At 37.1% G+C, this 12,235-nt stretch overlaps 1 protein-coding gene across 1 annotated transcript; it reads right to left on the reverse strand.

The window, feature by feature from the left end:
- Nucleotides 1-2,045: 2,045 nt before the first annotated feature.
- LOC144419869 (uncharacterized) lies at nucleotides 2,046-10,579 on the reverse strand. The gene is made up of 7 exons (XM_078109983.1): nucleotides 8,248-10,579; nucleotides 7,701-7,836; nucleotides 6,529-6,641; nucleotides 4,965-5,875; nucleotides 4,505-4,737; nucleotides 3,671-3,865; nucleotides 2,046-3,280 (listed from the first exon to the last, which is right to left on the reverse strand). Exons 1-4 carry the CDS (start codon nucleotides 8,392-8,394, stop codon nucleotides 5,348-5,350), a joined length of 924 nt encoding a protein of 307 aa, XP_077966109.1. The 5' UTR covers nucleotides 8,395-10,579; the 3' UTR covers nucleotides 2,046-3,280; nucleotides 3,671-3,865; nucleotides 4,505-4,737; nucleotides 4,965-5,347.
- Nucleotides 10,580-12,235: the final 1,656 nt, after the last annotated feature.

Genomic DNA, 12,235 nt, shown 5'->3' on the forward strand with positions numbered 1-12,235 from the left:
TCCCCACAATTGAAATCGAAATTTGACTTCAAAAATATGGCATATAGCCATGGGATTTCCAGGATAATCAGGATAAATTTCCAGGAGAAACAAATCTTATAAATAATAATTTCCGGGAGAAACAAATCTTATAAGATTCTGTTGATGTAGGTGTAGTTTTGGGCTTCACTTATGCAGCACTTTTAACAGGGATGGCACTCGATTTTATGAAATTAGACAACGAAAACACGCATATGAATTACCAAAAACGTTTAGGATGATGCGGCAAATTACTTTTCAAAGAGTTTGAAGGGAATTCCACTCTGATAGAGTTATATTTTTCGATCAGCTTTGAACCACATTAATGCACTTTTACACTGCTTCATTGTTATTTTCAGATTTCTACGTTTTTATTTCAAGTCTGAAAGATTTTGTTTTTTCAACGGCATTGTAAGCGAGAAACTAATAAAATGCAAAGTAGCATCTAGTTCTCGTATAACCCCGTATAACCCCTAAAACATTCTGCAGATGCACTTTCGAAAGGAAAGTGACAAGACGTTGAGAGAAATGAACATCAATTGCATTGTTATGTGATAAACGATGTCAAAGCCAATAGCTGATAACAGTACTGTGCATAGCGGTGCGGACATGCGTCCAAATTCAGGGTACTCCGGAAGTCTGCGCACCAAGATGTCGCACAACCTGAACCCTGACCTGGTACACGACCAGAGTTCAGGTTGTGCGCCATCTTGGTGCGCATACTTCAGGAGGTCCAAAATTAGTTTTTTTTTTAATTACCATACCGGCCAGGAAATTGAAATTTTGAATATGAGCGATCGCAGCCCTGACTGCCCAACTGACGGTAGGGGAAAGTGGGGAAGGTTGGGACACTTTTTTTCTTTTGCATATTTTGAGCCGTTAATTCAGCATATTCGCTTAAGTTGGCGGGACTAATGCATAGAGGGAAAAATGTAGTTTTTATTCAGCGACTAAGAAATTTTCTTGCGACACACATTTTATTACCAAAATGCTTTGAAAATCGTCTGTCAAGTGTTCCACTGTACCCCACTTGTGGGGCACATTCGAACAGACTCTGGGGCACAATGGGTCAGTCTGCCAAAATTCAACGAAGTATGCCCTCAAAAATAAGCACTTAATCAGCATAATCGTCTAAAGAACAGAGAGACTTCGAATTTGAAGATTTAATATTTTTTAAATCAATGTTCAACTGGAATAGTTCAGATATTTGGACAAAAAATTTTGCAAATAAAACTGATTATTTCCTTCCGGGAATCTAAATATTCCATATTGGGCCATGGGTCGAAAGAAACCATAATACTACACAAAATATAACGCATCTCTAGGTCTCTAAGCACTTATTGTATCAAACACTGTCGAATTGTGCCCTGTAGGGCATGTCCCACTGAACCCAGGTCCATTGTTCCCCATAGGAAACAAATATTTTCAGACCATCCCACGGCGAAATTCGGAAGGCACATCCACTCGCCAACGTTATGAATATTTTACAGTGGACTAGAGCTGAAAAATATCAGACGGTGGTTTGTCATGTTGGGAAGGCTACAGTAGAAAAAAGAAAAAACTGAAACGGTGAAATTTTAGTTTCAACCTCCCAAAACCAATTTCACCTCATAGCTTGCGCCGCTCTACCCGTCCGTTGTCCGTTCGCGGGGACGCCCCATGTCCCAACGTGCCCCACCTTCCCCTACATTATAATAGTTTAGTTTTTGCAGGATTAATTTAAGGCGGGTTTTATCAAACTTCATCACTGATATGTTGGTATTTTTATTTTATTCGTGCCTTGGTGGGTCACGAATAAAAAGCGGTGGGTCACAAACGGGTCAGTGGTTCGCCATCCCTGCTATATATATAATGACGAGCCACTCCTAGTGAGTTGGATGATGCTTAACCCACCCATAATGTATGAATGCGCTGGGTTCGTCTTCATAACTCGCTAAAATGCTAAATGTTTTAAGTTCACTGGGCACTTCAATTGTCTGACTGACAATTCGACAACGTTGCAATAGAAGATTCACTCGTGAAGAATGTAAATATGAATAATATATAATCAAATCCAAGCATGTAGTTTGAAATCTCTTTCAGAAGTGGGCATTTCACTTTCAATTTACTACTAAAACTCGTCCATGAGCCTACATGTATATTGTACTGAAAAGAAACAGAATTCATGAGCAATACTTGCTAATATTTGTTTACCAGATTGCATTGATAAATTATCTTGGTGTAGCAAAAATGTTGCTCACTGAATCTCTGAAAAAGATTTCTTTCTCACTAAATGCAGCAAACAATGTTAACTGGTATTAGTACAATACAAAAAACAATGACGCAAAACATTCAAATAAATGTAAAAATTTGATAGTCTTAAGTACAGCTCTTCAATGTTATAGACCAAATAACATTTTGCCACTATAATATAAATTATACAATTAAGTATGTTCACCAAGCGAGAAAAAAGGGGAAAAAACAGAAATAGTAACCACAGTTTGGCATAATAGGAAAATCAATTTCGACAGGTATAAAAGGTGTAATGTACTCACATTGGTATAAATCCTATAAAACAAATATTTAGTAAGAGAATTTGCGGATTAATATAGGTAATTACAGCGAAGAATACAATAAAGTAGTATACAAGAGTTAAAAACATCTAGAAACAAATGTGATAAGTACAAAAACGTAGAACATTTCAAGTTACTGGTAATACAGCAGTTCATCACTTTAGAGAAATCACAGTGCTGTTGCTTTACAGAAACAATGCTAGAATCTCTGAAAGTGTCAAAAGCGGGTGAAATTTCATTAATTTTCTATCAACCTTCTTTATCTTGTTATGTATTGTTTTAATTAAGCGAGAACATAGAGCACCAATAAACTAAATGATGCTTTCAAAGACTAATAGTCTATACAAACAATATGAGAGCATCAGTTAATTTAGCAATACTACTAAACATCAGGAACAGAATTAATGTGCTATATATGTAATAAATGAAATACCAGTTTCTAATAATGAAAATAAAAAATAATAGTGGTTAATAATATCTATATAAAATTTAATACTTAATATGGTTAAAATTAGTTTGGTTCAGCATTTCACTTTGATATTGTTGAATATCGTATTGCATAACATTTGGAATAAAAATAAGAATCGAATCGATACAGAACAAATCTTTGATGTCATTATCTGAATAGAACACACAGATGAAGTAGAAATTGGTTCAAGGTTTCCAAGTCGGTCGTTTGGCACTGGATGGTCTTGATACAACATTTACAGCTAAAAAAAATGATTATTTATTATAGCACTTTAAAAATTCATGATATTCTCATGAAGAACAGTAAGAAATATCACAGACTCAAATTTAACTAGTAGAATTTATTAGAATTTTGGAACTTATATATAAATAAATTTTGAGATACTTTAAAACGAAATAAAACTAACAGAAATTTGATAAGATTACAATCCATTTGTATCCATGTTTAGGACTCTTTCAATATCTTTGCGGACCCCCTGTGCAGTCATCACCGACCCCTAAGGGTTCATGGACCCCAGTTTGGGAAACCCTCCTTTACACTATAACTCAATAATAGCGTAAGAACCTTTATTTTACATCGGAATTTGTAATCCAACTTGCTTTCTTACTAAAGCTATTACAAAACAACTTACCACCATTTGTATTTCCCACAGTGTGATACTCTTGTGGTTTCTCTACGATACTAGTTGATCCTGTCGAGTTGTCATATTTGAAACTGTTGTAAAAGTCAAGTTGAAGGCTATCATCATTCACTGTCATAGTAGAAGGATTTGGGGACAAACCCGTCAACATTGGGTGACTTCCCGTTCGAGTGATTTTAGTATTTCCTATTCAAAAACAATAAGCAATGCAAACCAATAAAAACACAACACACAAGCAAATATAATATCACAAGATATTATTGAAATCTACGAAAAAATTCTGAAAACAAGTCAAATTGTGAAATAAATATGGTAATCAAACAAAAAAAGCAGAAGTTTCTTCAGAAATTGTTAATGGAAATTCATTTATTACTGTATCATCCATTTTTTTGTATTTACGAGGAGAATCATGACATAATTCAATTTACTTGAGGGAAATTTTAAAGTTGGAGATTCTGTTCTCATCTACGAATAATGTAATAATTCTAGATAATGTAAATATAGTGTGTGAAATTGATTCCTAATAAGAATAGATCTGCAAAATTAAAAAAGCCAATTTGTTGCCCATTCCTAATCAAACTTTGCACACAAGTTGAGTCCAAACGCAGCCTACTCAAAATTAGACACATACTAGAATACTATACTATGCTACAATTGAAACAATTTTCAACGTGAAATTGAAATACAGCTTTGACTCCAATATCAACAAAAACACCAAACTCTGACCAGTGACCAGACTCCACTGCCAGGCATTATTAACTGATGTTAGTTGGGATTTCAAAACTTATACAATTCTACTCCATCAATGATAATGAGAGAACTCACCTAATTGTTTTCTCACAGTAGGAACAACTCTTTCAACAGGTTTAGGTTTTTCTGGTGGTCATGGCACCTGAGGTGGTCAAGAACTATTATTGGTAGATGCATTCGCTGAAGATGACAGTTTATGAGCTATTGATGAGGCTGAATTTGGACGATGTCTGAGTGAGTATGAGTCATCTGTTCTCATATACGTGTTGTGATTTTGCATCAACTCCCATCGAAACCATGTTATGTGCCTGCATGTGATGCAAAAACTTGTTAAAAAAGTAATAAACGGCAATACAGGTTGGAAAAAAAACAAAAAACAATGATATATTTCAATTCAACCAAGATTTTTTAGCAAAAAAAAAACAATTACAACAGCAATGAATTTAATAAATTACAACACAGCACAAATATTACCGATACTAGTTTTAAATTACAGCTTCTAGTTCTCTGTAGTGGAAATCCCAAATACATTCACCTTTCTCTTAACTGTTTTTTCTTGGGTAGCTTTTCTTTCTTTGTTACTATTAACAACTTCCTTTTTGTTTTTCCTACAGCTCTCTGCTGTTCTTATGGAACCTGCGCATGAATTCTGATATCTCCATCTTTTACAAGGTAGTTCTCCTGCCTTAAACATTCCTTTGATGCCTGATATAGCGTTTTGTACAGTATGATTGTCTCCCGTTTTTGCCCAGTCTAGGGCATTCTTATATACCATTGTACTTGAAGACGTATCAAGGCTCAATTCATTCGATGATTTGTCCGAACTTTCTCTGGAATTTTTTTTTAGAGATTTCGATGATTTTGCGGATGGATTGCTACTGTTTGAACCAGTTTTATGGTATGAATTCCAAACATTTTCTACTCTTGATTTTGGCCTGATTTGGCGTTTATGATCGAAATTGGCACGCTACCGTTCCCCTTGACTAGGTCTTTTTCATTCATATCTTTGCAGTCATGGTTAATACATGATTTAACTTTCGGTCTACAATCTTCCGTCAAGGAACCTTTCTCACTTGATGATGGCAAACTAGCTTTAGAATCATCAACTGCTTTTTTACTGCATGGGCAAAATTTGGTGACGGAATATTTTAATGGAACATAAGATTCTACAAGTCTGTAATAGAAAAGACTTTTTTCTGGTGAATTGTTTCTTGGTGATTCCCATCTATAAGCTGAAACTGTTTCTATTCTGCACAATTTTGAACATTGATCCTCTGTGGTTTCTTCACATTCTTCCTCATCCCATCCACACATTAAAGAATCGAGGAAATTTCTCCTCTGTGGCTCAATGCACTGAACTCCACTTGAAATAAAACTTTCTTCATCGTAAAAATTTCCTGCATTATTAACCTCAATATCTGTCTCTCCTCTCCACCCATCAATAACCTGTAAATCATGAACCATGTGAAAGTAATCTGTTGATTATATATTTTTCACGTCCTTTTGCTGGTTTTATACAAGCAGATGCTGATATCTAATATGCTCGGAGCTACTATTATTTGGCAGAACCGGCACCTTACCGGTTCGCCATTGCCTAGCCGGTACTCCAGTAGTATGTGTACTAGGTTAAAATTAGGGAATTATTTTTATTACAATCTTCATTATTTTAAGTTCGGGACTGTTTGTTTGCCAGGTCAATATATCCTCTGCCAATAGGTTTCAGTCCCTTTACACAACTTGATGTGGAGTAGGCGAACAAAATTATTTACCTCCATAATGGTACACACACTTCTGGAGCGCCGCTCACTCTACTTATTACACCCTGGGTGAAGTGGGGGCATGGGATTTGTACCCAAGATATGTAATTTACAATGCCAGCACAATTACGCCTAAAGCTTTAACTGCTACGTCATCGTGCCACCCGTAAAAGCGCTGTACTCTTTATAATTGAATGAAAAATTATTTAAAAATTAGTATGTATTATTATGCAATTAAAACTGAACACAACAAAATACTATGCAAGACAGGTCTTTTAATTAATATAAATTAATAAAAAAAGAATTATTGAAATTAGTAGAAATCATTTTCACCCGTGCTACCTGAGCCACCATGGCTTGATGTTTGGCTTTGCTTTCTTGCAGAAGTTCTTTGCTTTGTTCAGCCAATGCCTGAGATTGACCAGCTGGGTTAATATTTCTGTATTTGTTGGCACCTGTGGTAATAACATATCAAAAAATCTATTTAAAACTGATGAATTTTGTGATGTCGTCACTATGCATATTAAAAGAGCTGTACTCACGTAGTGTGTGTACCAGGTTAGAGTTAGGCCATAATTTTATTCCAATTTTTTTATTTTAGTTCGATTACGAGTTCGGGGACTGTCTGTGTTAGCCAAGTGAATATACCCACTGCCCATAGCCTTCGTCCCTTTATACAACTCGATGTAAAGTAGGCAAACAAAATTAGTTCCCTCCATATTAGTACACACACTTATGAAGCGCCAAACGAGCTGTTTACCAGCATCAGCGATGTAAGTTTCAGAATTTTAATAAATCAAAGCGATTTGGATCAATTTTGAAAAAAAAAAATTCAATTTAATAGAAAATAATATCCAGATAACATAGATGATTGCATGAAACAGTGGCATTGTCATAACATCGATCAAAAGCATCTCTTTTTTTTCATCACATTTACGTCAGTTCCCAAGTAGTACCGTAACACTCCTTAAGCTATTTTAATTTTACATGATAATGTTGCAAAAAATTCATATTTTAAAACAGGGGTGTGCAATTGCTTATACAAGAGGGCCAGATACAAATATCTGGGTGAAACCGTTGGCCGAACCTTCATTTAACATAGGCTTTCCAGTAGTTGCATGCACAATAAAATTTCAGTTGTTTGTTTTGCACAAGCTATCTGTGAGAGCATTGTTATCATAGGCATAGATAATAAATTGAACTCAAGTGTTGGCTTTGCAAGGGAAAGGGATTGTAATTACTCGCACATACCAGATTAAACTAAATTGAAAACTCGTTCCGCAGGCAGCACACCATTCAAAATTGGCACTTTTCCGTGACACAATTTCCCTTGTGGGCCGCATTTGGCCCGCAGGCCACAGGTTGCACAACCCTGTTCTAGAGGGAACATAACTTTTGGGTAGGCTTACAACATACTCAAACAAATTTTGTTTTTATTTTCATTGAAGTAATTAAGAAATTTTTAGATTGTATGAGTTGCCCTGTTAATAGTAAGAGCAACAAACAACATCTACCTGATAACGTAATGCCTGCATCAGCATCCCATAAACTCTTTTCCATCATACTTTGCACAGAAGGATCCGTTGCAGCAAGATCTGATAGACTGGATGCTCGCTGAGAACTGAGATCCCAAATTATGCTGCTGTTGAACTGTGAAATACAGAAGATTAATCGAATGTGAGAGTATTTTTATCAAGCTGCAATGAACAATAGTTATCAAGCTTCCTTAATACTGTGATACTGTAGATGACATTTAATTTGTCATCCATATTAGGGCAGATTCCTAAAAAGCTTCACCAAGTTAGTAAGTGTTATTGATTCTTTGAATAATAAAGATTAGAGTAAATTCTCAATCAAGAAGAGCGATCCTGCGGGTTGGGTGACACAACGGAGGTGTGCAAGTTTGGTGATCAACAAGCTTGAAGCAAAGTCAGTTTGGGCTCCATTCGAGACGGTATGAAAATCAGCAAAAAGCATTAACTATGCATCCATTGCTACTACCATCAAATTTAACCAACTTTATCAGCAACTCTAGCAATTTTTAATAGGTCTATGGCCCACCTTTAAATGTTCCTGTGGACCAGAGGCCATGGCCCACTGGTTGAGAACCAGTGTTCTAGAGCAGGGGTCCGCAACTACGGGGTCGCGACCCAAATTTGGGTCGCGGAGTCCTCCGCTCTGGGTCGCGAAACAATTTAAATTTTCCATAAATATGAGAATCGCGTCTGTGCAGGGTATTTATGTATAACAACTTTATAAATATCTGATTATATTTTATGAATGTTTCCCCGAGTATACACTTCCTTATTTACTGACGTAACATTGACCAATCAGCATAAGTGCAAAATTGAAGTAACAATAAATGTTTCAGAAGCGCTCAGATACTTTTGCCATTCAGACAGTCTCTCGTGGTTGTGATATTACCTCGTTTTGTCGGTTTTCGCGTGTTATTTGTTAGATTTTAGTTGTGTTTTGGTAAATATAAGTCCTAAACTCGCAAAACCATTCTTGAGAAAAGTACCAATAATTTTGCAATGGTAGAGTGTAAAGAGGAAGAATTAAAGAGATCAAAAGTCAGAGAAACATTCGTTACCGGTACTTAGTTGTTCGCATTGTTATATCCTACTACGTAGACTTTGGGTTCTCAAAGTGCTCCGTACGGAGCCTCAGGACTCCGTTAAAGACACTTAAAACTGTCCTCGACCCACTGACCAGTCTGGATTTCATGGCCTTTTTGAACGAGAAATCGGGCGTGCAATCAGAAATTCCCGCGTGCAAATAAGAATTCCTGGCGTGCAATTATAGCTCACGACGTGCAAAACAACTGCACTCGCGTGCAACTGACTTTGACATCAGATACCTCTCAATACATCCGCGTAAAATTACCGGTATCGGATAAAAAATACGTTGAATCAGAGAAAAAATGGACGTTTGACCTTTGACCCCAAACATTATTTCTACAGTTTGTCGCTAATTTTGAGAGTGTTTGTGCGACTTTGGATACCGGTACTGTTCAGTACATCCGCGTAAAATTATTGGATAAAAAATACGTTGAACCAGAGCAAAATGGACATACTTTGTCATTAATTTTGGTAGTGTTTTTACGCAGAATTAATGGATAAAAAATACGTCAAATTAGAGCAAAATGGACGTTTGACCTTTGACCCCAAACATTATTTTCATACTTTTTTACTAATTTTGGGAGTGTTTGAGCAACTTTAGATACCGGTACTGTTCAGTACATTCGTGTAAAATTATTGTATAAAAAATACGTTGAATCAGAGCCGTACTTGGCCATTGGTGCGGAGGCGATCTTTTCGTCCATAACTATTCTCACGGGATTCCTATTTCCTATCATTCAACACGATATGGACCTTTCCCCGAGCATCGACTTCCTTGTTTACTTCGTGACATTGGCCAATCAGCAAGATGCAAAAAAGGACGTAACAATGAGAGGAATTTTTCGCGGGTCAAAGGTTGGGGAAAGGTCCATGGTCTTTTTGCTTCGCAATATTTCGATCAGACCAAATCTTGCAAGCTGGTATTTGTCGACAATTGTGGAGTTATAATATTTTGGCATCTTTATATTACTGGATTATTGATTTTAAAACCATTTAAACCGATTTACATTGGTGAGCAATTGCAAATTGTCGGCGTGCAAAATTGATTTCGCTCGCGTGCATTTTTGCGGAGCGCTAGCGCCCTCGGGCGTGCACCTGCCATGGAATCCAGTCTGGCCCACTGCCCTGTCTCCATCTACTTACCTATACTCGACCCACTGCCCGACCTCCCTCAACTTTCCTATCCTCGACCCACTGCTAGGCTATATCTCCCCAACTTTCGCAACCTCGAACCACCGCTTTATCTCCCACAACCTCTCTCATTTCAACCTACTGTCCTATCTCCTTCAACCTACCTATCCTCGGACCCACTGCGCTATCTGCAACAACTTACCGGTACCTATCTTAGACCTACGGTGCTATACGGTACTATTCGGTACCTGAACTAACGGCGCTTTTTTTTTTTTTTTTATTTATTTTTTTTTTCCTTTTCTAACTTTGCGGATCAGAAATTTTTTCAAACTCGGATCAGTGTCTTAGAGACACGTCATATCCGAGCCATAGAGGTATATCGCCTCGTAAGCATATTACTGCTCAGTGGCGATAATGAATACCCTCCATTACTGCATGCAGTAATCATCTACTTCTGGAGGCTTCGGTATGTGCCATGCACCAAAAGAGCACAGACTTTCGCCCCGGGGTTTTTGTATATGCTATGTGTAGCACAGCATAACTCTCACCCAAGGATTCCGCCTATGCCATACGGGGCACAGCACAACTCCCGCCACCCGGCTCCCGTACATACCGCGTACGGGACGCGGCATGACTTCCACCGTGAGGCTCCGGATTCATCACATCCGCTTATATTGGATGGTATTAGCAAGGCTAAAAATGGGCGGTTTCACCATTGTGTTCGGTCTACCATTTGTGGTGGCTGGAGAAACGCCATCATTCTTTAAAATGTTACGTCGAGGAATACCCCTTTAGTATTTCTTTCCAATTTGTCCTGAGTCCGAGAAATTGTATATCTTTGAATTTGTTATCCATTATAAAAAAGAATTCTGCAATTTTTAGTGTTATCGCTGTTACTATATTTTTATCAGTACCTGTTTACCAAATACCAAATACCTGTTTCCTATGTCTAGCTGGACCTTCTGTTTTATTACAATGTTTTTTAGGATGACGAAGCATTTTGTAACCAGTATTCTGTGCAAACCATTGTAGTTGTTATAGTATATGTGCTCCTTTGACACCGTGATGGAATTGCTAAGAAGGCTGTTCAGGATCTCGGTAATTTCTGCAATATATGCCGTTATTATACTACATTGGAAAAATAGGTGGTTGGTGCTATCAGACGCAATTTTACAGAACTTGCAGTTCATCATTTTTAAGATTCTAGTTGGTTCAAATCTAATAGTTGTTCCTTTTAATCTATCCCCAAAAAAATAGCCTTCCCGTGCAATTCGATAGGAGCAGACTCGTTCCGCGTTTGTATAATAGGAACGATCATCTCTTTGTAAAAGATGAATCTCCTCCCAATTGATGGTATCTTGTCGCTGGTCTAAACAGTTTTCTTAAGTTTTAGATAAATGTCTCTGTGTTTGGCTATTTCCCATTCATCGTGCGAAAAATTCACCGACCGAAAAATTTCTAGTAGGTATGTCCAATATGCAGGTAGTGAGATATCGTGAGGCATCGAATTACTGTACAACTCCTTATTTACGATCTTTATTTTTGAGCCCAAAGAATACAGGGCTTCGAAATGCCAAAATTGGTCAAGATTACTACCGCTCACGAGTGTCTTCATTTTTTCTACAAGACAGGCTTCTACTTTTGCTTTCATGTTAGTCATGTTAATTCCACCCTGATTCCAAGGTAATTGCATCTTCTTCCTATTGATTGATTCTATTTTTTCCGGGAACCACAAAAATTTGAAAATTAATTTTTGAAATGTTTTTATATTTCCCATTGGCATTGTTTTCACCTTCGCGTGGAATAGTATTACAGACATGATTAACGAGTTGATAACCACCGATTTTCCATACCACGTCATCCGCCGAGATTTTATATAGTTTAGTGTCCGAGATAATTTACGTTCGAGTTCGTCCCACATTTTGGCCGGTCGCTTTTGTCCAAAGTTTACCACCAATATTTTGACGTCATCTTTAATATATTGTCCATATGGAGAGTTGCACATTAAAATTTGAGAAGGTTTCGTAATACATAGGAACTCGGTTTTCTGTTTGTTAATTTTTTGACCGGATGCGAGCTGAAAATTGCGTAGTTCCTGGAAAATTTCATTTATTGATATATGGTTTGCTACTGTAAAAGTTAAATCGTCAGCGTATTAGTCTAATTTGTGTTCGTACTTACCCAGTTTGATACCGTGGATGTTTGTATTCATCTGCACAGATCTTGCCAGGGGCTCGACGCTTATTGCATAGAGCAACATACTCAGAGGAAATCGCTGTCTTATGCCCCGCTTTTTT

Source organism: Styela clava, chromosome 2, assembly GCF_964204865.1.
Source record: "Styela clava chromosome 2, kaStyClav1.hap1.2, whole genome shotgun sequence".
Taxonomy (NCBI): Eukaryota; Metazoa; Chordata; class Ascidiacea; order Stolidobranchia; family Styelidae; genus Styela; species Styela clava.

Coding starts and splice junctions, on each gene's coding strand:
- LOC144419869 (XM_078109983.1), bottom strand. CDS start 8,394: ATGGAAAATTTAAATTGTTTCGCGACCCAGAGCGGAGGACTCCGCGAC. Junction 7,837..8,247: donor GTCCACAGGAACATTTAAAG/GTGGGCCATAGA, acceptor TGTATTTCACAG/TTCAACAGCAGCATAATTTG. Junction 6,642..7,700: donor TGCAGGCATTACGTTATCAG/GTAGATGTTGTT, acceptor TTATTACCACAG/GTGCCAACAAATACAGAAAT.